The sequence below is a fragment of the Corvus hawaiiensis genome, chromosome 7 (assembly GCF_020740725.1).
Source record: "Corvus hawaiiensis isolate bCorHaw1 chromosome 7, bCorHaw1.pri.cur, whole genome shotgun sequence".
Classification (NCBI taxonomy): domain Eukaryota; kingdom Metazoa; phylum Chordata; class Aves; order Passeriformes; family Corvidae; genus Corvus; species Corvus hawaiiensis.
This window is the reverse complement of record NC_063219.1, coordinates 31,053,952-31,081,677: the sequence shown is the minus strand read 5'-3', so window position 1 is coordinate 31,081,677 and position 27,726 is coordinate 31,053,952. Positions and strand designations below refer to the sequence as shown.

The following is a 27,726-nucleotide window of genomic DNA, read 5'->3' as shown; positions in this document are numbered from 1 at the left end:
AGTGCTCAGCGAATTCCGCTTTCCTGATCCCTGGCAGTTTTACCCATCCAGTGTTCACCACTCTAACTGGTGGCAGGGTGTGGGGATCCATCTCCCTGTGGCTTCCTGGGGTCTGTGCTCTTGGATACCCTGGGCTGCACAGGGCTGGTGTGCTGCTTCTGCCCACCCCTGCAGGGACCACGCTCACGGCTATCCTCAGTTCTTCATGATGGAGAAGCCCTCCAGGTCTGGGGTGAGCTGCAGGAATCACCCTGAGGACCCCTGCAGCAATTCCCATGCTGAGCCAGTGAACTCCCCTCCCTGTGCTCCTCTTGCAGAGCATCAGAGTCATTGCAGGAGGAGGGACAAACCTAGATGTTTGTAATAATATCTCCCATTTTTGCTCTCTTTTTGATGTTGGGCAGCACTTCACCTCTGGGCTGATGACTTCCTAAACCCTTGTATTAGCAGCCCCAGTTTAAATTATCTATTAATCCTTGAGCTTGGGAGAATGGGTTTCACCCTGTGAACCCAAGACAAAAAGGAGACAATGTTGATTTAATTTTGGGCATGAGGGGTGTACTATTTCAAAGATGAATTCATGCAGCGGTCTGTGGCAATGGTGATCTTTTATTCTTAGACCGCTAAGCAGAAGCAGAAGGGAGTGGATTGTCAATTGTTTGCTGTTGCCACCCAGGCAGTTTGATCTCATCATCCTGTGGCAGAAGTCACATCCCCAAATCTGTGTCCTCAGCTAAACTCCAAATGCCTTAAATCAATGTCCTTATCGGGTAGCTTTTGGATTGAGCATTTAGTTTTTATAATATTGCTTTTTAATCTTGAGTCCAGCTGTAAAGCAGTGTGTCCTAGTTAAATTAAATAGAAACAGTGTAAAAGGACTTAAAAAATGAATAGATGCAAGCTGTGTTGCCCATCAAGCCATAAGCCTTACCAAGCAGGAATAAGCTGGATAAGCACGATTGTCGAGTTTATGTTCTTAAATTGACCAAAATCAATTTTCCTAGTTTCTGCACTGCCTCTGTATGATAGTATCCAAGAAAAATTTCTGAACTAAGCCCTGGTTTTAAAACTTCTCAGTAAAAGCTCTAAGGAGGGGATGGTGGCGACAGTACATGAGGAAGGAGGGGGCTGGATTATCCCTAGAAGTGTGAGAGTAATACTGTCCACAGAGAATAATAAATTCTTTTGCACTTACATCTACATACATACGTGATATTTTCTCTGACATAATTGGTTTGTGCAGTTAGGAATGAAAGAAGAACCAACCACAGGATCCTGTTGGTTTTGGTGCTTCTCAGGGACTAATAAATTCGTAATTATTAAGAGAAGCACGTTTGATCACAGCATTCCAAATACCCTCTCTGGCAGGAAGAACAGTGTTTTGGACATGAAAATATTGCAAATACAGAGGACACATCCCCTTTTCCAGTGGGAAAAATAGGTAGGAATGAAAAACAGGGGCATGGGAATGAATTTGCCCAGACTTAAACATATTTTTGCAGCACTGAATTTAAGTCAAGCTTGCAATCACAGTCTTTTACCCTCAATCAGTGCTAACAGGTTTTGTGGTACATGAGTTATGTTCTTTGTTCCTCCCTAAAATGCATGCCAGGTACAATGTGAGGCCCACCTGGAGCACCTGCTGCACTCCACATCCCAGCTCTGTGCTGGTAAGGTCCAACTCCTGCTGGGCAAGAAAGCTGGGGAGAATAAGGAGGAATATTTATGGCATGAGCTTCCTGCTTCCTACAGCTGGGCAGTATCTACATGTGCATGTTTGCCCAGGGTGCCTCCTGCAGCCCTGCCTTTTCCAGGTGGGGTTGTAGCAGGCTGTAGGGAAATGCGTAAAGGGAAGGAGGGTGTTGTTTGAGGAGTCCTAGCTCGGTGCAGCCTACCCCAGGTGCCAGGCATTGTGCTGTGCAATGCCAGCATGGCAGTTTTGGGATGCTGTTGCTGCTGGGCTGGAAGTAAGTGGGAGCAGCTGTGCTGCTGTGCACAAGGAGGAGAACAACAAAATGGTTAGGGAAATGTTTTCACAATAGTAAAAAATGTGAGTTTCATTTCTGGGGAAGAAGAGGGGAAGCCACAAGTGTTTTGCAGAACCTGCCACTGCCCCAAGTTCAGCCTTAGCCATGAAGGGCTTGGAGAGGGCAGCAGTGGGATCTTGGTTTTGAAAGGATCCAATTCCCTGGGGCTGAGACCCCACTGAACAGGAAAAGGGGCCAAGGTGGCAGCTGGGAACATGGGATCTCCAAACCAGCCTGGCTTGTGAGGTTGGGGTTTGGGGTTTTATTTAGACCCTCCCTTAGCAAAGCGAAAGGCAAGCTTTTGCTACCTGCTGTCTGGCTCCACTGAGGTCCATCTGGTATGAAGTTGATAAGTTCACTTTGAAGCCACTTCAGCTTTTTTGAGGCATAGGCATTGCCTGTGGTGGCCTTCCCTGGCACCCCTTCCAGATTTCTAGTGAATCAGTCTGGCAAAGGGGAAGGTCAGAGACAGACTTTCCTCTGCTTCTCTTCACATCTGCACAGCCTGTGACTCAGCCCTGTCAGCTCCTTCCCTTGTGTTCTTCACTTCAGGAAGTTTTACCTCTGCCTCAGTGCTTCCCTGGGTGACCCTAACAACTTTCTTTTCCCAGTTCACTTCCCTTTTGCCCTGATTTCTCCAGCTCTTTTTTTTGGGGGGAGCTCCTTTTCAAAGATGTTTCTTCTGTGTCTGCTTCACCTTGACTTCCCTGCACAGCTCAGAGGACATCTTGCATTCACCTTGTGCTGGCTCTTTTCTCTTGATCCTCTTCCTTCTCCTACTCCACCTCCTCTCTTTTGTGCAGGACTTCTTGGACTGCTCCTGGTTTGCTTTGAGAATGTACCCAAGTAAGTGTGGGCAGTGTTTCAGTAGTCCATGAAATATCCATTTAAGGTTCACTCTGCTTTTCTTTCCAGTTTTCTAGGAAAACATCCCTGGACTGCACACAGCCCAGGGCAACAGTGTTTCTCATGTGTCCCTCCCTTAGATGTTCTCTAAGATGAGATGGAGAGACCCTTTCCCACACCTCCAAAGAGCTAAACAGAGACATGCACTCCATGTCTTTTTCTTGCCAGCCAGTACACTGCATAGCTTAGAGGACCCAAAGTCAATACCTGTTTTCCTGTTTGTCTCCTAAGGGGTGTATTTGGAAAAGCTTATTCCCCTCACCCTCTTCTTTTGAAAAGTGAAAAAAGCAGCATGCAGTCTGGATTTGTATGTGTGCTGGGAGTTTCCTTTTCACCGTGCTCAACCCTTGTGTGTGTGTGCAGGTGACCAGACCTCGTTCCGAGTTCAGGTGCGGCAGGTGGAGGACTATCCCGTGGACCTCTACTACCTGATGGATCTCTCGCTGTCCATGAACGACGACCTGGACAATATCCGCAATCTGGGGACCAAGCTGGCTGAAGAGATGCGAAAGCTCACGAGCAATTTCCGCCTGGGGTTTGGCTCTTTCGTGGACAAGAACATTTCTCCTTTCTCCTACACAGCACCAAGATACCAAAACAATCCCTGCATTGGGTAAGTGGTGGGTGCACCCTGAAGGGGCAAGCCCTGTGTTTGCACAGAGGCTGGCTGCAGTCTTCGTGTGCCCTTTTGCTTTTAATAATGCACCACACCTCAGCCCTGGCTTTTGGGAATGATGATGCCATGGCTGTCGCTTTGATACTTGAGCAATTCAGAATAGGACAGCTTCTAATTTTGCTGTGGCTGTTGGGAGATCTGTGCATCTAGACATGGGAAACTGTTGTACCAGGGAGCCTGAAGCTATTTTGAAGTACCTGAAAAGGATGCAGGCATAGCAGACTTTTTTACAGTCTTTGAGGAAAAGGAGCCAGAGCCAGAAATTCCTGATTTCTGATCCTAGCTCTGAGTCATAGTTTGGCGTTGAGTAAACCAATTAAGCTTTTTGTCTGCATTTTACAGATAAGGAGACCAAGGCAATGTAAATCCTTCTCAACAAAAGTATTTGGAGGAACTGAGATTTGTGGTGGCCTATTGTGCTGATTAATCAGTTCTTGTAGAGTGTTTTGAAGGTGGCAGGCAGGTTTTTTCATCTTTATTGCTGTGGAAGGAAGGCAAACTGACAGTTACAAAAGACACAAATGATGTGGTTTACTTTGTGGTGATATCAGAGCCTTGATCCCTTTATTTCCTTTTTTTTGTTTGCTTGTGTCTTTGCAAGAATCTTTTTGTTTGCCTTTTAAACACCAGGGTTGGGATCAAGTACATTGAATTGAGGATTTTGCCAGAGTGAAATTGGATGTAGGGAAGAGTGTCCAGGCTCAGACAGGTTTGGATGTTGGAATTAAAGGATGGATACAGCAGCAAGTGCCCCCCTGGGAGAGTGTCACCACTGACACCTTTGTTGTCCCCATCTTCACCTCATCCATCAGTGGATGCTTCCTAGTCATGTAAGGGCAGTGAGGATAACCCTTTTATTTGAGCCATTTGTGGATACTTACAGTGTAACATCACCTCGTGCATGGATGCCAAGCTCTGTGCATGCTCTAAGTATGAGAGGCAGATAAAAAGAGCTTGCATCAGCTGTGAGTTTCTAGGCCAGCTTTTGGCACTGACCAAGCACTGGCATCTCACTGCACATTGCATGCTGACCAGACAAAAATTATCTGAATTCTCTTTTCACCAGTTCTGTCCAGAGTGGAAAGTCACATAAATTTTGACACTGAAAACTCTTGTTTTAATCATGAGGTGAAAGTGACCACACTGAGCCAGGAAAGTGGCTCTGCCACAATGGCATTGCACACCACACTCTTCATAGTGCTTCTCCCAGAAATTTGGCATAGCCTCTGAAGGGTCCTCTCACTCATCTCTGTCATCCTCAGTCTCTTGACACCCGCTTGTGTTACCCTTAGGCTGGGGACAGGCTCCAGCTGGAGAAATCTTGGAAAATTTGTTTGGCTGGGGTGTGATTTAATTGGAGTGACATGGCTTTGGCCAAGTGAAACAGAGTGAAACGTGCAGGAGAAGATGGATGCAAAAGTAGGAGAGGATGGAACTGGACTACTCAGCAACAAGGCATACCTGAAACTTGTGATGACCTTTTATCAAGAACATCCAGAGCTGTCACCTCAGCTTTTCCCACCATGATCAGGCTATCTGCCTGTTCTTTTGGCTTTACCCAGGTGGTTGCTTTCTTTCTATGGGTTACCTTAAGCCAGCCTGCTCTTGGGAAAAAATTTAGGAAGGATTGCCCATGGCAGCTCATTTGGTAGGTGCTCCCTTCCAGTTACCATGGGTCTCCTCTTCAAGCAAACCAGGGATGCTAGCTCCCTGCTCTCTGGTGGAATCTCCTTCCCCAGCCTGCTCTGAGAGGGGGCTCTGGCTGCTGCCATGTGGCTCACTGGTGCAGTGAGGTGGGTTGTCAGGCGTGGTTTTGTTTGCAGCTATTTCTGGTGTCAAAACAAACCATCTAAGAAAAGCTGGAAGTAAACATGAGCTGCAGTGGATGGTTTTTGCCCCTGGTCCAGACTCTCCCCTTCTCTTCCTTGTGGCAGTGACTGACTTGCAGGTCTGGGTGGGGTGCAGCCCTGTTTCCCTTGTGTCTCCTCCATCACCCCTGCTCCTGACTGGGCATCCTGATGGGCTAAGGGCAGCTTGCTGAGACCCTGCAGTGCAGGGGTTTCAGGCACATCAAACTCCTTGCCTTTTCCTGGGTGCGAGCAGGCTGCAAGTCTGGACATGGATCATGGATCAAAAGGGATGGTTCTAATTGCCAGCCAAGCCCAGGGCAGTGAGACCTGCCCCGTGGTTAGGTGTGTGTGTGGCTGCATGGATGGAAATCCCTGGTCTGGGGTTCCTTGTGAGGGGTTTGCGTTCTCAGTGATGGTGACTCCTGAATACTCTTTTGTGTAAAAAGCCTCTTGCAACTTACCCATAGAGGGTTGTGTCAGCAGAGGCTTTTAATTGTACTCTGGGTTATATGTTTGAAGATAAGAGTGAATTAGTGCCAGGCCAACTCCTTTTTAAACACAGTTCTTCTTAACCCTTCCCGTCCCTCTCCCCTGCACACACTCACTGATTTCCCACGCCACAGGAGCTGCTCTGCTGAGCTCTCCAGGTGAGCACCAAAACTGCCTTCTCATGGTTTTGTATGGAAAAAAAAAGGTTTCCTGGTAACCTGCCAAAACATTTCTCTGCCTTAGGGTGCCCCTCCTACCTTTCTGCTCTGGTGGCATCCTGGGAAGCAGAGATGGTATTTGCTCACCAGCTTGCAGGGAGAGTGGGAAGAAGCATGAGCTGGTGTGGATTATTACTGCATCTCATACTGGGCAGTTGCCAGGTGCCTGGTGATGTGCAGTGGGTGTAGGGTGGCTCGTACGGGCAAGAAAATGGGATGACACAGTGAAAATCCATACTGCAGAAGAGGGGAAAGGTAGGTCTTGGCAGGGATGCTCCTGCCCTTTGACACTAGCCCACTGGTTCTGCAGGTGTGGGACATGGCTCCCATGGCCCTCCTGGGCTGCTGGGAAGGGTGGATCTGCCAAAATGCAGCCTCTCTATCAGTGGATCACATCACTGGCTGCAGATTCCCAGTGTGAAAACCACTTTATGAGTGCTGAAACTGCAGAGCTGCGTGGCCCAGGGTGTGCTGGTGCTCGGTGTCTCCACTCACACCGTGTTTGGAAAGAGATGTTCAGTCCTGGTGGGATCTCTGGAAACTTCGGCTTCTGAAAGCCCCTGAGGGGAAACAAAAAACCACAGGCTCTGCTGTAGGGTTTTGCAGAGAAATAGCCAGAAATTGAAGTGTCCAAAATACGAAGCATTGTGAAAATATTTCAACCCTCTGAACAGAATTTCGAAGACCAACCGGGTAGAGCCGTGAGTTTCTGCAGCTCTTGGCTGCGGGTGTGGTTCCTCCCAGCTGACCACTCCTCTGTTCTTCCTGCAGCTACAAGCTGTTCCCCAGCTGTGTCCCATCCTTTGGCTTCCGCCACCTCCTGTCCCTGACGGATAAAGTTGACCGTTTCAACGAAGAAGTCCAGAAACAGAAAGTTTCCCGCAACCGAGATGCTCCAGAGGGCGGCTTCGATGCCATTTTGCAGGCTGCTGTGTGCAAGGTGAGCTGCTCTGATTTCTGGGGGTTTAAAACAAAGCCAAAGAGGAGGAGGAGGGGGTTTCTTCTGCTCTGTTCTTGAGCCAAGGCAAAGCTTCAGTTTGCCATTTCTTGGAAGTAACTACTAAATTTTTCTTGGAGAAACTGAAAAATGCTTTGAAAAGTAGAGGCTTTTGTTTTCATGTGCTTTTGTAGATAAACAGGCAAAGGAAAAAAGGTTAATGCTTTATCTAGTTTAAAGGGATAAAATTGGAGCTTTTGCAAATGCAAATTTAGGGCTGAGATTTCATTACACAGTTAGACTTATGGTGCTGAGCACCTGGGACAGAATCCTTTAAGATTCACATCCACTTATGTGCAGCAGCACTGCACGTCAGCTCACTGTGTTTCTCAAGGCTGTGTCAAACACATCCTGCAGCCTTTGACCCATGTTGAGGCTTGGAGCTGGTTCCTACTGCTCATACTTTCCTTCTTTGTGTGTGTGGGGATGATCTCACCTCTGGGTGCTGATAGCCTGCTCTCCCTCTTTGTCAGCAGAACTGGAGCAGAGTTCATTAGCTTGGTGCCATGTTAACCATGTCCTTAGGGTTGTTGGAGATGCTTGCCTGAAGATCTTTCTGGAGCAAGTAGTTGGGTTGCACCAGTTTGTCATGAATTAAAGTGTTTGCTCCACTCTGACATGAGTCTGAGCTTCCCTGCTCACCAGGAAAGGCTCCGTTTGCTCTTTCCCCTATTGCTGCAGTTGGCTTTGCTTCAGCCTTGCTGAAAATCCTTTTGGTTGGGCATGTTTTCTTCTGGGTCTGAATTATGGGAGCTGGGAGATAGGCATGGTCTGTGGGAGTGATGGGATGCAGGCATGTGGAAAACCAGATCTTTCCTTGCCTGGGCTGGCTTCGCTGTGCTTTCATGGTCTTGGCAGGGCTGAACCTGCCCCATTGGATCTGATGCCACCCAACAGTCATCTTCCCACGGATATTGTTGTTGGCACAACTACAGTGCTGCTCCCAGTAATTGTCTGGGTATAAAGTGCTTCTCAGTTTTGGAGAGGTGGCTCCCATGGTTAGAGCAGGGATGGCTCAGGATGGTGACTCAGTTGTGCCATTCACCATATGGGTTTTTGCAGTCCCTTCCACCATGTTATTGCAAAAACAGGACAATATTCCCCTATGGTGCAGTGTGTATCACAAGGGCTCATTTCTGAAGTGTTGGTGGAAGGCAGGAGACCTGCAAGGTATTTCCTGTATATTTGTGCCAGTCTCAGACTGTTGTAAGGACCAAAATCTTTAACTGTGCTTCTTGAATGCACAACCTGGTCCCTTGTAAATTTAGAAGATTAATTTAGATGCTGATACCATCTAAATTCAGGAATGAGCACCCTCTAGGAAGGGTGAGCAAAGGTGACCATGTGCACATGCATGACTGTTGGCATGATGTGGCAGGTCATGACAGCGAATTTCTGCAGCCACAGCAGTTAATTAATTACTGGAGCTTGGGTGGGGGAAAGGAAGTCCATGGGACTCGCGTGCAAAGCAGGAGAACCGGCTGTACCGTGACTTGTGCTGCCTTGGCAGTCCCAGAGCAGCTGCCTCTGATCATAGCCATGAGCAGCAAAGACTGAGTTAAAAAAGCCAGGATTTCAGGTCAGCTGATTGACATTAGGATGTTTGGTCCCATAGCCAAAATAGGAACTTACTGCTTAATTTCCCTTGTGGTCCCCAAGTGATGGCCCAGACTGGTTGGCGGCTGTGGGTTGTGGTGAGGCTCAACACCACTGAGATGGGTGAGGGATGCAGACATCTGGGGTGGCAGTGAAGTGCAGCTTGCTGATGAGGATGTTCTTTGCATGGAGTTTTGCATCCTGCAGTGTCTAATGGAGTATCATGGGGATGAAACCCCCAGAAACAGAGAGTAGTTTCTGTTAACTCAGGAACTATTCCCCCCCATGCAAGGAGAGCAGCATATAGGTACCTTGATGACTTCTGAGGTGGGTTTCCTCATCACTGCTGTGGTACCCCGTTGCATCTCACTGGCATGCTCCAGCTTTTTCCAGGATAGTTATCACCTTTGAAAGTCCCCTGCCTTGGGGACATGTAGTGTGTTGCCCATGAAGTACTTTGTGCTGAGCATCAAGGATGTTGTCCCTGGGAGAGCTGGTCATGGCATAGCAGAGCCTCGCTGTCTCCAAGCCATGGTGTCTAAACAAGGTCTTCTTCTCCCCTTCTGAGGTGTCAGAAACAGCACCTCGTGCATTGACTAGGTGCTTTTACACTGTAATGCATAGCAAGCATTTCTGCTGCATGAGCTGCCTACGGGCTCTGTAGCACTCGAGTCATTTTTTTGGCCTGCTTTTCAACCCAAGGAGTGGAGAAACTTTGTACAGCTAATACAGACTGAGGAGCAGGCCCAGAGTTTGGCTCCTTTCTGAAAGATAAAGATATGGTAAATGTTATTCTGGAGGCAATGAAAGAGCCGGAGACAACAAGCCTTTATTCTGATGCTAAAATAGTAAGCCAGGAATATTAATCAGCCTTCCATAATTACATTTTCCATTTGCAGTGTTTTGGTTTTTTGCCATTCTCTAAGTGCAAGCCTCATATGGCTCAGTGGCATGTGTAAGTTTCAGATCTTACATGCTAAGATGCAGCGAGGAGATAATGCTAGATTGGAAAATAAAGCATCTTTTGGAATGGTTTTGATTGGTGCTTGCTAGACACTGGTATGTGGAGATAGCCAAGGCATCTGGGAGACACTGGGGTGCCTTTCAGAGCAGTACCAAGTGAAGGAGGTTTTGGCTTTTGATCCCTAAGGCATACTTGCCTTGCACCTGTATCTGTTTCTTGCTTCCAAAAAGGTCTGCATGTGAGAAACTGGTGAGGTTTTTGACAAACTGATGAATCCGGGGGGGCTCCTGGCAACCGAGTGTTGGCAATTGAATGGATTTTATTCAGTGCCCAAAGTATAAATGTAGATATTTATTCAGGCATGGAAATACAAGCTTTGCAGCCTTTTCAATAGTATTTGGAGAGCTGTGCTGAGGCAGCTGTGGCAGTTTTGCCAGCCAATGTTGGGTGTATGGAGTGAGAAGCTGTTTTTTCGGGATACAGAAGGCAACTGCAGCTGGTTGTGGGAGTAGGGGCAGGATCCGTTGCATGCCCGGTTTCCCTGTGGAAACATGTTACTCTCTGCTTTGGGTCCAGTCCCACCTCTGCTTTAAAAATCCTTCTTACCCATATGGATCAAAAACCAGATGAGGAGGTAGGCATCAGTGCAGGGTTTTTTGTTCAACAATCCCAGTCCAATAAAAATAAATGAATTTTTCCTTGGTTATTTGCTTTAAGCGGAGCAGAGTGCTGCTCTGGGTTTCTCAGTGGAAACTCCATGCTGAAGAGCTGTATTTTCCAGTGCCTGGAAGCTGCTGGCAGAGGCAGTGTGAGATGCTCCTTGGCATGCCAGCCTCCTTGGGGGGCTTTTTTTGTAGGTCTAAAGCTTTTTTGGTGTGGGATCAACATTGGCTCAGCCAGGCCATCCAAGGCACCTGGTTCCATGCTCTGAGGTGTCGTCACATGCTTTTGGTGCCTGGATATTGGCACTGAAACTGTGGGTGCTCATTGCTTTGTGGGAGTGAGTTCCTGAACTGAGTGGCCACAGCAGTTTTGATGTTGTTGATGTTGGAAATTGTGTCAGAGGCATGGAGAGTTTGTCTGCAAAGGAATGCTTAACCTGTGATTTAAAGGTGGGCTTAGCAGGCAGGTGACTAGCACCAGCACCCCTGAAGTGACTGTGTAACTGCTGCTTGAATGCAGCTCCTTTTCTTTGTCTGCAGCACATTTCTAAGGAAATGAAACTGAGATTAACCCTTCTGATCTCTTTGGGAGTTTCTTGGCCTTAATAATTTAAAAAGAAATCAGGTTTGGATACTCAAAGAAAAGTGAACTGGATGGGCTTCTGTCCGGTGGCCAAGTAGACTGAAAACTGCCTCTTGCATTATTAGAGCTGTAACCACTTTTGAGTTAAGATCTTAAGAAGTTACATTTTGGCATGAAGTTTTAGCCTGTTGTCCAGTGGGGTAACTTCAGTGGAATGAATCCTGCTTCCCAGAGCAAAAAATCCTCATTGCTTCCTGAGCTGGACTGTAACGTGCCGGTGCATGGTAAAGGATGTGTGTTGCCAAAGATTTCTTCCTATGGCCTTATATGCATCATGGGTTCTTTAAAACGTCATTAAAGAAACCTTCTGAAATAGGGAGGAAATAGGAATCTACTCTGGAATAGTGTCCCCAAGGCAAGAATTATATTTATCGGAAAAATCAGCAGGCTTTGGGCTATGACTCACATTTGGAGGTGAAAATTGCACTGGCAGACGTGATTCTGCACCCTTCTGCCTGCTCTGCCCTGCTCTGCCCTGCCCACGCCAGTGCTTTTCATAGGCAGGGCCAGCACCTTCCTGTAAACAGGGCAGAGTTTGGGTTTTGCTAAATAAGCTGAGCAGTAGCTCTGGAGGAGTTGGGTATCTCCATCTGCACCATGTTCCCATCAGTGACCTTCTACTAGCTTTTCCCTTGTGCTTTCCCTAAGGATTTGTGTGGTGGTGCTCTGAGCCAGGGTCTGGAGGGAGGGGGATGCTGGAAGTGTGTGGGCAGGGAAGGCGTGGGGCCATGTCTTTGCCGGCAGATGGGCAGTGTGACCAGCTCAATGGGAAGCTCCAGGCAATGGAGCTTTCTGGCTCCAGTCCGTGCCATGGCAGGATCTCCCTGCCGTGGTCAGCAGCAAGAACCCAGCCCACCCAGTTTGGCAGTGACCTGGCAGCAGGAGCAGCCACTGAGCAGAGCAGGTTTGCTGCAGCAGTGTGGTTTGCAAAAATTTCCTTTGGGCACCTCTGTTTCCTTCCACTTCCATTGCAACGAAGTGCTTCAGTATGCTGTTACAGGCACCATTACAGATCTGCTTCTCGGGCTGATGAAAACTTGGGGAAGCTCCATGGGAGGGTAATGTTTATAATCTAGATCTTACCCCTTTAGTTGAAAAAAATCTGTTCCTGTGTCTCTCTTTATGCAAAGATAGTCCATAATGTCTGGTCCTTGCACAGAGGGACCAAGGAGGGTGCAGAGGACACTTCATGTGCTGTGCTTGACACCTCAGTGCTTTCATCGGGACCTCTACAGCATGTCTTGACACTACCCTGTTTTTAAATAGGCAGAAGTTTCTTAGAGCAGCACTGTGCATAGGGGTTGTGTAGGATTAGTGCCCAGTGCCAAAGGTCCCTGTTCTGCTCTGGCTGTGTGCACCCCTGCCCTCCTGGGCTGTGGTGCAGGGGGCTGGAGCTGTTCAGGGCATGTGTAGAGGTGTACAATGAAATAACAGAGGCACCACGGCTTCCAGGAGATGTGTGCAGAAGGGGATCAGGACAGACTGCCTGGGCATGAATGTGGGTGCACCAAAGCCAGTCCCCTCAGGCAGGGACCTCGCTTTGTCCATCACAGCTCAGAAACAGTTTATGAGTGGGCAGTAATGAAAATGCTGAGTGGGGATGTTGCAGCTCTTGCTGTTGCCTTGGCTGCTCCACAGAGCTGAGGAAACAAGGTTAGATTAAATGTGTGTGGAGGAAGTTGGCAGATCTCCTTTGACTGTAAAAGCAGCTGAAATTCTTACTCTTGGATCTGGGTAGAGAAGGTCTGGTGGACAGTCCGCATACCTCCCCTCATGCCTTTTAAAGTAAGCGTGTTGGAAGGAGATGCTGGGAAATGCTGGATGGGCTCCTGACATTTTGCTTGCTTACCAGGGATGGGTAGACAGGAGCATGGTACTCTCCTAATTAATGCTAATGGGTCTGCTGCTGGCCAGGCACGTGGCTGGGACCATGTGCAGGGTGAGGGGTGAAGCGTGGGCTTGGCAGGGGCAGGCCGCTGTCTCACAGGGTTTGCTTTCTCCCAGGAGAAGATCGGGTGGCGTAAGGAGGCGTCTCATCTGCTGGTCTTCACCACGGACGATGTGCCCCACATAGCCCTGGATGGGAAGCTGGGGGGGCTGGTGCAGCCCCACGATGGCCAGTGCCACCTGAATGAAGCCAACGAGTACAGCGCGTCCAGCCAGCTGGTGAGCGGGGCACGGGGCCCAGCCCTTGGAGACCTTGGGGGCTGATGGACCTCTCTGGAGACCAGCCAACCCCCATTCCAGCAGCTTTTGGCAAATGCAGTGCCTGGTTTAATCCAGCTTCTCCAATTTGCAAATAAAATTTGCTGTTCCCTTAGGCATTCCCCCACAGTGAATGCTCTTGTGATGTTCAAAAATGAGACTTTGTGAGTTCCTTCAGGGCTCATTGCAAGGGAGGGAAAAGTAACTTGGTGTCCTGAAGAGCATTACATTTTGCCTGCAAATGTAGAGGAAACAGAATATGTAATCCCTTTTCTAAAATGTCCAGAGGACTGTTAGCCTCTTCTTGAGGAGGCTGTATCTACCGTGATGTGGCTACACTAGCAAGTACAGCAGGATGCTCCTCTTATTCACAGCCTTTGAGCACAGCACTAACATGAGTCTTAGTAATAAACAGGCAAACCATCCCTTTTAAAAAATTTAACTCAGGGGAGGAAACTTCTGGGATGAATGAGCACTTGCCTGCCACCTCATTGTCACATCCTTCTGCAGAATGGTGCTTTATTCAGCAGATCACATACGCTAATTATGATTTTTGTTCCTGAATGTCACCTTGTAAGGGGAGAGGAATCTGGGTGGCTGTGTTAAGGCCAGAAGCTGGGCTCTGCAGTGGAACCCCCTGTGCAATCCTTGCAAGTGGATGTATATGTAAGGGAGCAGTCCCTGAACTGGCTCCGTTATGTGGAGTTTATGCTGGGGAGCTGGCATGGGGATGCTGCCTTGGTGTTTCTATGTTTGAATCTTAGAGGCTCTCAATCAGCCCTCCAGTCTGCAAGTAAATGAGATGTTTTTTTCCAAGGACAGCACTTCAGAAGCAGGCAGGAGTTTTAAACTCAAGCGGGTCTCTTGAAACTGAGCGCTGGTTCGTTGTTTTGTTGCTAGAGCAGTGTCTCCCTGCCATCCTCTCTGCCTGGGAAATCTGCAGAATTAAGAGCTTATTGTAATCTCTTTATGGTCCCAGTATGCAGAAAGAACACGCAATGGATGTTTCTGCTTTGGGAGAAAAAAATGATACATTTCCACTTCTGCAGTTCTAGATCTCCCTGCCTTGCACCCCTCGAGGTAGCAGCCATTTAGCACATATGCATCTGCTGATGGCAAAGTAGAAGGAGGAAGAAATAAACCCAGTGTTTTGGGTGTTGCTGTGGCTAATGGTGTTGTCAGTCATGTAGTCTAGTGAAGAGTGCTCTGGAAATATTTAACAGATTTCTACTATTTCAGTTGGGATTGTGCTGGTACATCAGGGACTTCATCCCACAACAAAACACGCCATGCGTCTGGAATGAATTTTGCTGTTGGGAAGAGAAGAGCAATGAAATTAGTCTTTGTTTCCATGTTACCCACCAGTCTTTCTGCCCTTTTTCCCCCCTTAGGATTATCCTTCCCTGGCACTTCTTGGGGAGAAACTTGCTGAAAACAACATCCACCTGATTTTCGCTGTTACAAAAAGTCATTACATCCTGTACAAGGTAAGTGCTGCTGAGTTGCCTGGGCTGGGGGGAGACTGAAACACCTCTTAAGGCCCTGGGGAGTGGAGGCAGCTGCAAACGTGTGTATGCAGTGGTAAACGTGTGTGCAGTGATAAGGGTGCATGCATGCGGCCACAGGCTGCCCAGTGCAGGCAGGCAAGGCTCAGCCCTGCTAGCCCTTTCAGCAGAAAGCACTAAAGCTTCTTAGAGCAAACAGATATATATGTGTTAGTGAGCATGTGAAGACCTAAAATAGACTCCATGTCAATCTGGAGGTTCGGACGGCTGCCAGCGTGCAGCGTGCCAGAGAGCAGAAACCTGCTCGGCCCATTCTGCAGTGACTTAATCCCATTACCTAATCATGCACAGCGTTCCTGCCCAGCTGTGTTTTTCCATCACCGAGTCCAGGGCCCTGATGTGCCACACACCATTTGAACTGTCCTGCCATTCCCGCTCACCCCTCCAAAAGGAAAGCTGACCCAAGGCACAATGACCAACCTGTGTCTGGAGCTGTGGGGTTTTTGCTGCTCTGCGGATGCAGGGCTGGTGGTTCAGGCGGGGTTGCTTTCGGGAACCTCTGCCAAGGCCCTCGAGGCTCAAGCAGGAACAACAAGCAGCCATGTTGCTATGGTCTGGATGCTGCTGTTCGCCCATGGGGAGGGGGAGGGCTGAGCTTATTCTCCACCCCCTCTCCTGGGGATGCTCAGGGTTGTGAGGGAAGTCGGGACAGCTGTCCCTCCCTCCCTGCAGCGCACAGCAGCTGGGTCTTGCCCCCTTCAGCAGCAGAGCCAGGTCTGTTTGTCCCTGTCCCATGGCCACGAGCTTTGTTTAATATTTGACATGCCTCATTAGCAATGCTTTACTTTTGAAAGCTCCACATCAATGGGAGCCAAACCATACCATGTACACCACTGGGTGACGGGGCAGTGTGTGTGCCCTGTGTCCCTGGCATGGGGTCAATCCCTCCTCATCTTCTGCTTTCCTCTCTGCACCTCAACATTTTAATTTTTCTTTTTTTTTTTTTTTTTTTAAGAACTTTACCACTTTGATTCCTGGAACAACAGTGGAGATTTTGCACAAAGATTCCAAGAATATCATTGAGCTGATCGTCAAAGCCTACAATGTAAGTGCATTTTAATACCACAGCTGCTGAAGTGAGGAGTGCTAAGAACTTGGCCAGCTCAGCTCCCCCCAGCGAGCTCCACCCGGCTTGGCCACCTCCCTTCCCACTCCTCTCCACTCTGCTGGAGCTGGGATGTCCACCCTGGGGAGGGAAACAAGGTGTGTGAGGAGGAGAAGAAGCATGGATACCCAAGAGCAGAAATTTCACCTCATGTCTCTCATGTGCAGAATTACCCACAAAACACAGCCCCCACCTAAAACAGGTCTCTCTCAGAGCACCCTTACCAGTAGGTAAAATAGATTATTTCTTTGTTATCTGATGTTCAGAGGCCTCCCAAGGATGGGACCAGGTCCAGATAAGGTCGCATCCTTGTGTTGCTCTCTGAGCAGCCCACGGTGGTTTTCAGCACCCTGTGAGCATCACCACGCTCCCAAAGGAGCTGCCTGTGTGGCATTGCCAGTGCAGCCTGCCCTGCCACAGTGAGGAGGACAGCAAGGGACCTGGGGTGGTACTGCTGACCTGATGTCATCCAGCTCCATGGAGATCAAGGGAGCAGATCAATTCGAAACAGCTAAATTGCAAGATCATAGGATAGTTAGGGTCAACATTTGTGTTGACTTCTCCCCAAATTCTTATGGGTCAGGTCTTCATGATCCTGCAAGGATATTGTTGGGTGTTGGGTTGGAGATCTGACCCCTTAACAGGTCAGGTAGGGTTGTTCATGCATGAGACCTGTGGACACAGCTTTCAATGGCTGCAAGCTCTTCTTGGTACTATGTGTTCATTAGTGCAGGGAGTCAATAAGGACTGCTTTGGAGGAGTTTACACATCCAGAGTCCATGTAGGATTGTGCTGTGCTTTGCATGACCTGTAAATTTCTTCTTTCCTTCCCCCAGCTCCCTGCAGTTAAAGCAGCATTTGGTTATGCTCTTGGGAAGAGTGCTTCCCAAAGCTTCACCCTCTCAGGAAGGCAATGAACAGCTAATGCTGCTAATGAGGCCCAGGAGATACTGCTAATCAAAAGCCCAGTTGTCCCAGTTTGTCCCCTTGAGGAAGGAGGTTCTTGTGTCCGAGATGCTTGGCTGGGGAGAAAGAAGTGAATGTTTATTCCACGTTGAGTTTGCACGTGCCATCACATGGAAACCTCCTTTCCCTTGTTTTTGCAGCTGTAAGATGCATCCCTGCCTCCATTTTACTACCCCTCAAGCCTTTGCAGATCAATACAAGCTGATGAAAACCACTGGGAATCCTGTGGCTGCCCCACTGCTCCCTCCTTCTCTTTGCTTGTGAGCTTTCCAGCACAGCTGGCTGGAAACCACTTGGGTGCTTAGACCAAGGTGCCCCATGGAATGAGCTCTGTGGGATGACCGACTGCTGAGACTGGGGTTAGTTTCTTGCCTGGGTGGTGGGTATGGGCTGGGACCCCTGGGAGTGCTGCCAGGAGCTGACAGCTCCCGCCTGTGCCACGGTCAGCCTGGGGCCACCGGAAACCTGGCACCCGCCCAGCCCGTCTCCTCTTGGTAGCTTTGTTTTTTTCCTGAAGTGACGGAGGAAATTCTCACTGAGGGAGACAGCTAAAATTCTGTTTCCCAAGTGGGAGTGAACCTTTTTTTATTCCCTGTGTAAAGGAAAGTCTGAGCATGGAGAAATCCTTCATCTGCAACAGGGACTGTCCTCTCCTGGCACTGGCTGGTGTTGTGGGCATGGGCTCAGTCTTTCCCCTTCAGTGTTTTGTCCAGCTCTGGTCCTCTCTCATCTGCTTCCCTCTACCAATGCACACACCAGACTTGCTCAAGATTGCTTTTCCTCATCTCTTCATCTTCCATCTCCCTTTTCTTCTGCCCAGCATGCTGTCCCCTTGCCCTCATCCCACCAGGTGTGAAGCAAAAGAGATTAGGGACTGCTTTCTCCCTGCCCTTCCCCCAAATCTCAACATACCTGGGAGATGGAAAAGCTCATAGGAGGCCATGCCCAGACACTGGGCTGGGTTTGGACTGAAGAGAGCAAATGGGATGTTGGTTTAAGAAGCACATTCCTAAACCAAATCCAGGCAGGTCTTGGGAGTGTTTCTTGTTGCCAGCAGCAGTTGCCTTCCGTGGTGGCTGTGGTGCTGTCAGAAGACACTGGTGTGTAACAGTGCAAAGGGGCTGACAATAATGGCACTGCATTTAGGGTAACAGCATGACTATAGAGGGCTAATAAGAGGATTTGGCGTCTGTGCAGGAACACAGGATGAGCCTGTCCAAGGTCATACTGAGGCCTGGCCTGGTGTCCTGTTTTCTGCCATGCCCCAGATGGGATACTCTGGGAAAGAAGACAGGAGAGCTTATCAGTGTGGCCGCTAATTTCTACAGGATGATTTGGGGCAGAGCAGTATCCATAGACTTACGGGCACACCCAGTGTTCAGCTCACGGGCGATGGATGCTCCATATGGTCCCAGTTGTTACCCCATGAACGGCTTCTCTGTTACAGTAGAGAGATGGGAAATTGTTCCTTTCTTTCCTCAAGGACTGTTTCGATTCACCCAGCCAAAACTCGTTTATTTCCTGTCCATTTCTAAAAGTGTTGGCCATTTGCTGGCACGTGAACCCTGCTTTTGTCATCACATGTACCGGCAAGAGGTCTGATTTAGGACTTTTCCTTAATCTGGCCTCTTTGGTGAGGGCTGGGGACAAGGGGAAGAGGGATGGAGCTGGAAGTTGGCTTTGGATAATAAGCATATTTGTACAAAAAGCTCCATTTTGAAAAACTGTCGTTTTTGGACACCACTGGTATAAAAATCAGTTCCAGCCATTGGAAGAATTAAACAAAACAATGTCATTCTGAATTAATATTTATAAACTTCATTTTGTTGTGACTTTAAAAGTCTGTGTATGCAGCAGGGCAGAGAGATGAGAAGCAAAAGAAAGGGGGTTGAAGCACACCAAAACCTCACAGATGGAAAATGCTCTTCACTTTGAAAAGTGTTTTCAAAGAAAGAGATTTCTCATTTATTTTTTCCTGTGGTGCTGTTTCCAGCTGACACTTACGAAAGGGTGCTTTTTGTTCAGCTTTTTCTTCTAGGAGGCAGAATACATTTTTCTGACCAGTTGGGTAAAATGAAGAAAGCAGGACAGAGTTAGTGCGGTTTCACATCTTCTCTGTGCTGCACAGCAGACATTGTAGGACAGCTGCCAGTGGAGAATCAGGCTGTGCACTTTGCTCAGGTTTATGGAGAGGAGGAGGTGCAAATGTGCACACAAAGCTCTGACCTTCAATTCAGAGATTTTCTGTTTGCGCTTGAGAATGTTCTCTTCTTTTTCTTGTGCATCCATACGTTTCCAGTACTGGCTGCTGTGTCCATCACACCCATCCTAGAGGGCATAAGCCACCTGCAGGGGTGGTAGGCAGCTCCCTGTGAATCTAGTTGTGATCATCAGAAGTCTTCTGGGCTGGTTAAGTCAAACTCAAATGTCAATGTGTGTGCAGTGTTTCCTACCCACCCTCTGGAAACACTGGGAGAAGAGAGTAAAGCAGAAGAAACCCATCTGTCTTTGGGAGCTTGATGGTTTGCTTTCCCATTGTGTTTCCAGAGTATTCGGTCCAAGGTGGAGCTCACAGTCTGGGACAGCCCTGAGGACATTGGCTTGACCTTCACTGCCACGTGCCAGGACGGGCTGTCCTATCCTGGGCTCAGGAAGTGTGGGGATCTCAAAATTGGAGATACGGTGAGTCTGCCTTTCAGTCTGTTCCTGGGCAATAAAACACAGTTTTGCTCATTTTCCTCTGCTTTCCTCATGATGTTATAGAAACCCACAGAGAGTGGCTCTGCTAGAAGTAGTTCTGCGTGATGCAGGTCAGTCCAAGGTGAGCTGTGAGGAAAGGGAATACAGGCATCTTGTCTACAGCAGTGAGCTAAAGGTCCTGATCAGGCAGCAGGATGCAATAGTCAAATCAAAAATGGGCTTTTTTCCTTTAATCCCAGATATTCACATCACACTCTCACCTGTGAAATTCTGTGGGCAGCAACCCTCCTCTCCTGTGTTCAGTTCCTAGGGTTATTGGGTGGCAGCGCAGACTGAAATAAATGTTAACATGGCATAATCCATCCTGTGCTTTTTAAAAAGCAGAGAAGCTAAGCTTTGCTTGTTGAGATTGAGTATTGGTGCAGATAAATGGGTTGCTGGGCTGCAGGGCTCAGGCCAGCAGGGAACCTCCTCCCTTTATTCCGACTTTTGCTGTCTGAGGCAATGGGTGTGGGTTCATTAGCAGCCTGATTGCCTTATTTGAGAAGAGTGACTCTGCAAACATACCAGAACTCTCAGTGCTGTGGCATATAAAAATAGTTTGAAAGAGTCAACAGTAGCTGGAGTTTTACCCCGCCAAATAAGGATCATGTGAGGTGTTAAAAAGGGAGGTGGCCGTGCTTTTTTAACTGCATTTACTGGGTCTTGGATAGGTGGGTATAAGCAATCCCTGTAGCTCCGTGTTCCTACAGCAAAACCTGAACCCCCAAGGAAGCAGAGTCAATCTGGCGGTTGATCCTGGACTCCCAACTTCGGCAGGAGCAGGGGGATTGCTCCAGCTGCTGCAGCTTGTGCCATAAAGGATCTGGCAGCGAGTGCAGCAGGGAGCCAGCACTGGCACCGCTCTGTTTTAGGGGCACCCTGAGTGTTGAGGTGCCTGCACAGGCAGAGATGCCACAGGGTCCTGGGGGTCATGTCCCTCCACTCCCTCTTTTCAGCTCCTTTCTGCCCCATTGCTTCCACGTGGCTCGAGATTTGACTCCTGCTAAGAAAGTTTCCACAAAGAGGATAATGCTGGCACTGGACCCTAATCTGGCAGGGTTTAGTCCTGGGGCTGTGGGTGTCAGTGGGTGAAAGGGAGCAGGATTACCCTGATCCCCATAGCTTGCTTTCTGATCTCCTTCTCCTCTGTAATTCCAGCTTCTATCCTAATTGCTTCAGGCCTTGGGAATGAGAGGGGGTAAGGGAGGTTTCCTGGGGGTGCAGCTCTGCCGCTGGGGGTGGCTGCTGTGCCTTCGTCTGCATATCACCTCTTAACATGTGGGACAGTGAAGGCAGTGAGAGCTTGAGGTGACCCCCACATGTCCCCAGTGAGAAAGCATTCCTTCCTGAGGCCTAGGAAAGGGTCTCATTTCCTTGGAATAAGGTTAATCCTCCTTGCTAACTGGCAGCTCTGGGCAGTGCTGGCCAGCCCTAACAAAGAGTAGGATTAAATCAGGGGCCAAGCAAGCAACCAAAGTATGGTCTTAGTTTTCTCAAGGAGAAAATCCCTGACACTGGATTTTAGCAACATGAAACAAGCAGGGGTGTGATGTATAACCATTTAATGATCTGTATAACCCTTCTGAGCCAGGCTTGATAGAAGCGTACATTAAAAATGGCCTGTGAGCAGCATGCCAAAAGCTTGGGACTGTGGGGCTGATACACATTTCCACATGCAAATCAGGAGTCCCATAAAACCTCCTAAATCCATGATCTTTTAGGCACCTCAGGCCCTTTGCTGTGCTGGTTAGGTCTTTGATAGTGCTTGTTTTGAGAGAGTTTTCTGGTTTTAATAACATGAAAACTGGGCCGTTTGCTAGAGTTTTGCCCTGTTTATTTCATGGGAATAGGCAGGTTCCTTCCCACTTCACAGAAACCAATATTATATTTTCCTGATGGGGAAAATTGCTGTGAATGGCTGACAACAGAGAGTTTTTAAATGCTAAGGATGCCCAACCCCTTATGGGACTGGCAGATGTTGGTGCAGCTGCCCTTGCTGGATGTGCAATTGCTTGGGGCTTTTTTGCACCCCTGGGAATGAAGCTCTGATGCGCTGAGCTGGGCCCTGTTCCATGGAATTGCTCCATGGACTCTCCCCAGGACATTTGCTCTTCCCTTCTGGGGAACACCCTCGAGAGCTGCTCTGGGGCCACACCTGTTACCTTACATCTCCACCTGCCCTCCAGGTGTCCTTCGAGGTGGCTGTGGAGGCGCGGAGCTGCCCCACCGAGGACACATCCCACACCTTCACCATCAAGCCGGCCGGCTTTCGGGACACTCTGGAGGTGGCTGTGACCTACAGCTGCCTGTGTGGCTGCACCGGCCACGCCGCGCCGGCCAGCGGCAAATGCAGCGGCAACGGGACCTACGCCTGCGGGCTCTGCGAGTGCGACCCCGGCTACCTGGGGGCCCGCTGCGAGTGCGAGGAGGGGGCCAGCGGGGTCTTGCACCACGCGCTGTGCCGCGAGGCCGAGGGCAAGCCCCTGTGCAGCGGGCGAGGGGAGTGCAGCTGCAACCAGTGCCTCTGCTACGAGAGCGAGTTCGGCAACATCTACGGGCCCTTCTGCGAGTGCGACGACTTCTCCTGCGCCAGGTACAAGGGAGTCCTCTGCTCAGGTAGGAGCCTTGCCTCCCTTGTGCCCTCCGCGTCGTGGCAGTGGGGAAAGCGCCCCGAGATGGGCAAGGTTGCTGGGCTGGAGTGTGCAGGGGATCTGCCCTCTTTCTGGAGGAGTCTGTGCTCCCTTTCTTTTCCTTACGGGAAAAAGGAGGGAGAGATTTAAAGACATCCGCAGTAAAGAGCAAAAATTGCGCTATCCTTGTCAGAACTGGGTTTCCAGCATTGGAAAATGCTCTCTCCCTGCAGGCTTGTCTGCTGCCTGGGTCCCACGGAGATGAGCAGAGTCTTGGCTTTGGTGGTGCTATTTTGATGTAACTATGCACATCTCTTGTACATTGATGTGTTTCCTTAGGAAAGATTAAACCAGCACAGGCTTTTTGGTGTGTTCATAGGTTGGATTTTTGCTATGTGTGCCATCCTTCCCTGCCTAGGCAGAAACAATCTTCTTTTAAAGATGAAGTATTTGGTGTAATCCCCTGGCATGTCACAGGTGAAAGGAAGGGTTGTGTTTCAGGCTGTTACTTATTAGAGAAAAGCTGTTTTAAAGATTCCTAAAGCTGTTTTATGTATGGATTGCCCTTCCCACTGGGAAAGCAAGTCATTCACTGGGAAAGTTGTAGCCAGTCAGCTTTGCTTAAATAAAGGTAGAAGAGTTATTTAGCTGTGTTTGCTAAAACGGTTTTAAAACCTCATCAGTCCAAGGTCAAATAATTTACCTTGAACATAATTGCCTGGATTAGTCCTCGGACATAATTCCCTCAGTTGGATCAGGGCAAAGGGTTATTCTTTAAAATTTGCCTGCTTTCAAGCAAGTGAAATATTTCCGTAGCTGAAAACCTTGGACAAAAATTCCAAACAAGTGTAAGCTTGGAAAAAATAGTTACTTTTTATGTTTTCTCCAGGGAAGTGGTGTTTTTTTTCTGCTGCTGTTTATCTTGCCCGCAGGTTTCAGAGCTGGGCAGTAAGCTTTGGTTGCAAGTTTCTGGCTGTTGGAGGCGATTGTGTTTTTAGGCGGATAGAGGATGTTTGTGTTAATTTTCCTGTAGCCTGGCTAGTGACTTTGTCACTGCTGAAGATGAGGCAGGCAATACTCGAGGTTTGGAATTGCCTGGAGCTTCCTGCTGCAGAGCAATGGGAAAGGCCAGTCCCACCCTGACAGTGACTGCCCAGACTGGGGGGTCTGGGGGGCTCTTCCTGCTGATGCAAGAGTGGAAAGATGGGTGAGCAAGCAGGAAAAAGGTGTTTGAAAGTAGATGGGGGGGAAATTAAACTCAACTGTGAAGTAATTAGGAGCAGTACTGCCTGGGGTTTCTCCAGAAGACCACATTGCTTTGATAGCATGATCCCACCCATAAGGAGTATATTTACAAGCAAGCAGGGTAGAATGCTATAAAGAGAGGTTGTAAGTTACTGGTATAGCAGTTGCTGCAAGAGAAGGACACACCTCTGCTCAAATTTCCCGTTCAGCAGGAGGGCCAGAGCTCTGCTGCTCCACTGGAAAGCAAGTTGTCTATTTTCTGTAGCACCTGCTTGCTTCTGTCCCTGTGGAGGGTGTCTGGTGCTGGGAGGAGCAGCATAGCTGGTTTGGGATTTGCTGAAGTTTTTAAAATTAGTTTTAAAGTCCTTTTTTAGAACCGTGATAATAATTTCTTTCATAGTCCATAGCTATGAAAGAAAACAAAGGATAGGCTGAGGCTGAGCAGGCTCTTTGCTCGAGGGATGGGGTGGAGTCTGGCACGGCTGTGTGGGGTGGTTTGTTGGCTTTTACTTTTTTTTCTTAAATTCCAGCAGTTATGGTGCTGAATCTGAATCGTAGCAAGCACTGTGCCAGTGACACAACATTTTGAGGTGGTTTTGTCAGGCCAAGAGGCTTGGGATTTACCAGCCCACCACAAGCTTGCATGGCAGGGCTATGCCCAAAGCTGCCCCTAACAAACAGCCCTCTGCCACACAAACATCCCTGGGGCTTCCAGCAGACCAAACTCTCTGCCCCCTACAAGTGGGGCCTTCTTAGGTGTTTAGCTCAGCATTAACCATCTGTCCACCAGCACATGTAGATTTGGCATCCAGAAGAGTTTGGCTGATGCCTTGGGAGCAGGTTGATTGCCAGGGCAGTTGCTACAGTGGCCGGTTGCCGGTTTTGTTCTTGCTAGGGGATGAAATGACACCCTGCCCTCACTCTGTCTTTTCCTGGGCGCAACGTCTGTCCCTAAAAGGCTCTGGCATCCCTGTGCCCAGCACTCTGACAGGCTGAATCCCAGTGTAGGGGGAGACCAACAGTTTTAGCTAATGCACAAACCAAAAAAGTGGCATGTAGGGAGCTGTCATTTCGCTGCAGATTATTGTCTGTCCTTGCTTGGGAGTTTCTTGGCTTGGATCCATGAGGGAATCTCATCACTGCTGTCAAGGGTTTTACTTATACTCTTTGAATCCTCTGGTTGAGTAGAAGGCAGTTACTGCCTCTCAGTGCATTTCTGATGACTGACTGTACTTTGAGCAGTGGAACCCCACCTCAGGTTTAGCACACAGGCTGTGGTGTCCCCCAGCAAATGCATTTGCGCCTGCCCCAGCTGTTGAACAAGATGATACCATGGACCTTGGAGTGCCCATCCCAGACAGAGCTAGGGAGAAAACAGCCAGTCCAGCCTGAGCTGAGGTTTTGGGGAGCACCAGGAGGAAAGCACAGTTTTCTGAGCTGAGAAGTAAAAATCCACTCAGGCAAACTGCTTTGCACCTACGTGGCTGTGGTTTATGGCATGCCTCAGCTCAGAGGCCCCATGAGCCCATCACCAGCTCAGGCATTTCTTCCTTTTATGATCTGTAGCAAAGCTGTCCCCATTGAGTCACTGCCATGGCACAGGGATGGGTGGCATGTTATGCTCAGGCATCCTGTATTCCCAGCAAAAGCCATGGTGGGATGCTCTGAAATGGACTGGTTTCTTGTCTCTTGGCATTTGGTCCTTTGGCTAGAAAAAAACATTTTCATTCCTGGATCCATTTATAAATATTGGAGCCTCATTTTTTCAGCATTTGAGAGGAGAGATGCCTGCAGACAGTGCTGCCCATGGCTCCAGTCCTTTTATAGCCCCCCCCCATGAAGTGGAGAAGCAGATTTTGGGTGAGAGAGAATCTAAAGAAGCAGCAAGAATTTAATTCCTGCTAGTGGGAGGTTTAATGTGCTTGCATCTGTGAGGCAGGTGGGAAAAGGGAGTAATTTATAACATGGAGTAAATGCTGATTCAAGTTGCATCCAACTCCTAGTCAATGTCACTTAGTCACTAATAAGTGGCATTTGTTCTGCTGCTCCCCAAGTCCAGTTAAGAGCTCCAGCGTAGCTGTTTTAAACCATTAATCCAGCTTCTGGAAGGGCCATAGGGGATGGGTTGCACGAGCATTTTGTTCTTCTAAAAGAAATGCAGCTGGGTTATCTTCAGCACCGTGCTCTGACAAAGCAGGCAGTTGCTTCCCAAACCCTCAAATGCTTTACTCACAGTTTTATTTTGAGTGGAGAGGGTGCCTTTTTGCCCTGAGATCTTTGGCACATCACTCTGTCTCCTCTGCTCTGAAATGTGGGTGGCTGTGAGAGAGGGGCTGAAAGCCCTCCTGCCTGCAGCTGGGCTGGGGAAGGGGCAGCTGGCTGCACAACCCACAGGCTTTTGAACTCCTTGGCTGCCTGCCAAGCAGTTTGACAAAGGAGGAAACATCTCTGCCCTAATTGCATTCCTGAAGGTCCCATAAAACTAGGTGGCAGGAGGGAGGAGAGGCCCCAGTAAGGGCATCACACATTTGCCTCTAATGAAGAGAGACTGGCTCGTTGGAGACCAAGCTTCATTAGCTTCAGTTGCTCCAGACCTATTTTTTCTTGGATGGGGAGACACAGAGTAATACGGCATCATATGGGTCTCTAAAGAAATTTCCCCTTACCCACCACCACTGTTCCCCAGCTCCCTGTGTGGGTGTCATTTGTATGCCCTTCAGCCCAGGGTTCTGGTTATGCACAGGCACATCTCTAATTATGGAAGAGCACTCGTCATGCTGCAGCCATTTCTCCCCCTAAAACATAAAAGATCTCATCCCGAAAATCCATACTGCCTGAGCAACACGGCAGCTACTGATGGTGGTCCAGCTTTGGGGAATTGGGTCTTTTGTGGTTTCTCATCTTAATTTTTTTTAGAATTAGACAATAAATCAGATTTATAAACAGCTTTGCATCTGTAAATGAAGCCCTTCAACGTCTCTCTAGCTTGTAAGCAGCTGTGAGCATCTGAGCTGGTTGAGGTGACTAAAGGTCATGGCTGGCTAAAGCACAGCACGGCAATGATGCCTTGGAGCACAGGAGCTGGTCTGGCCTCCCTTGCCAGCACAGGGCTTCCAGTGACACAGAAAACTCAGGTCAGCAATAAAGCATCGGGTGTCAAACCTGCAAGTACATGCAAGTGCCAGAATCACTTCTGAGATGGGATGTGGGAAGAGACAGCTCATTGAAAATCGAGGGTTTATTTTGCAGAGAATAGCCAAGCTGACGTGTGATGCAACTCCAGCTGCCCTGCAGAAACCACTTCAAAAACTGCTGAGTTGATACAAGTCCTCAGTATTTACTTCTGAATGCTTCCTCTCTTGGTTTCAGTAAATGGGGAAGCTCAGGGAGGCTTTAGCCTGTATGAAGGTCCAGGAAGATAAGGCTTTTTTGTTTGGTTGGTTTGGTTTTTTTTTAACACAGCCTCATGTTAGAAATCTCACTCGTGCTTTTGCAATTTGTTTTTGCTGTCCCCTGTCTGTAGCACATTTAACAGCGCTGTGGTTGAGGGGAGCCAGTGGGATGATGGCTCAGGGCCAGTGCCCCAGTTTCTCGTCCTGCATTAGAGCCCCGTGCTTTGAGAGTAGCACTTGGGTTTGATTCCCCAGCTGGTATCTCCACCCTGGGGTTTTAGATGGGGTTTGTTACTGTACAAATCACTGTGCCCATGGACACATCTTGTGGAAATAGGCTTTCTTCCTCACATGCTTTTGTAGTTACTATTCACCTACCCAGTGGTGAATAAAACTACTGTCCTGGTGGTAATAGCTGGTGTGCATCTGAAAGCTCAGATGTGAGAATAAAGGTGATCCACCTCTTTCAGACACACATCAACATTTTTTTTGGTCTTAATTCTCTTCATTCCTAATGTCTAAACTTTTACCAGAAGCTGCTGTTAAGAAAGAAATGGATAGTATTTGATTTATCAGCCTCTGAGTGTGGTTTGGGGAGGAAGGAGAGCTTCTTTTGTGCCCACTGCCTGTGGCTGTGCTGTGGGTGGGGTGGCTTGTGACAAATGTACCCCTGCCAGAAGGGAAGAGGGTGGCCTGTGGCAGAAAGAAGAGAGGGAACAGAGCCTAAACCACATCTGCAATGTTTTCTTTTAAGTCACGTCAAGTCTTGTTATCTGTTGGTTTTTCTGAGCACTGCCTAGTAAAAGAGAACCTGAAGGGGAGAGACAAAGGGACCATATAAATATGGA

General features: G+C 48.6%; 1 protein-coding gene across 1 annotated transcript in view; it reads left to right on the top strand.

Moving 5' to 3' along the window:
• Positions 1-27,726, top strand: part of ITGB5 (integrin subunit beta 5) — a 57,893-nt gene that overhangs the window by 12,469 nt on the left and 17,698 nt on the right. The window contains exons 4-10 of the mRNA XM_048309515.1: positions 3,297-3,546; positions 6,938-7,106; positions 13,033-13,194; positions 14,625-14,720; positions 15,754-15,843; positions 19,417-19,551; positions 21,798-22,227. Of these exons, the coding sequence (XP_048165472.1) occupies positions 3,297-3,546; positions 6,938-7,106; positions 13,033-13,194; positions 14,625-14,720; positions 15,754-15,843; positions 19,417-19,551; positions 21,798-22,227 (1,332 nt within the window). The remainder of the gene's footprint in view (positions 1-3,296; positions 3,547-6,937; positions 7,107-13,032; positions 13,195-14,624; positions 14,721-15,753; positions 15,844-19,416; positions 19,552-21,797; positions 22,228-27,726) is intronic.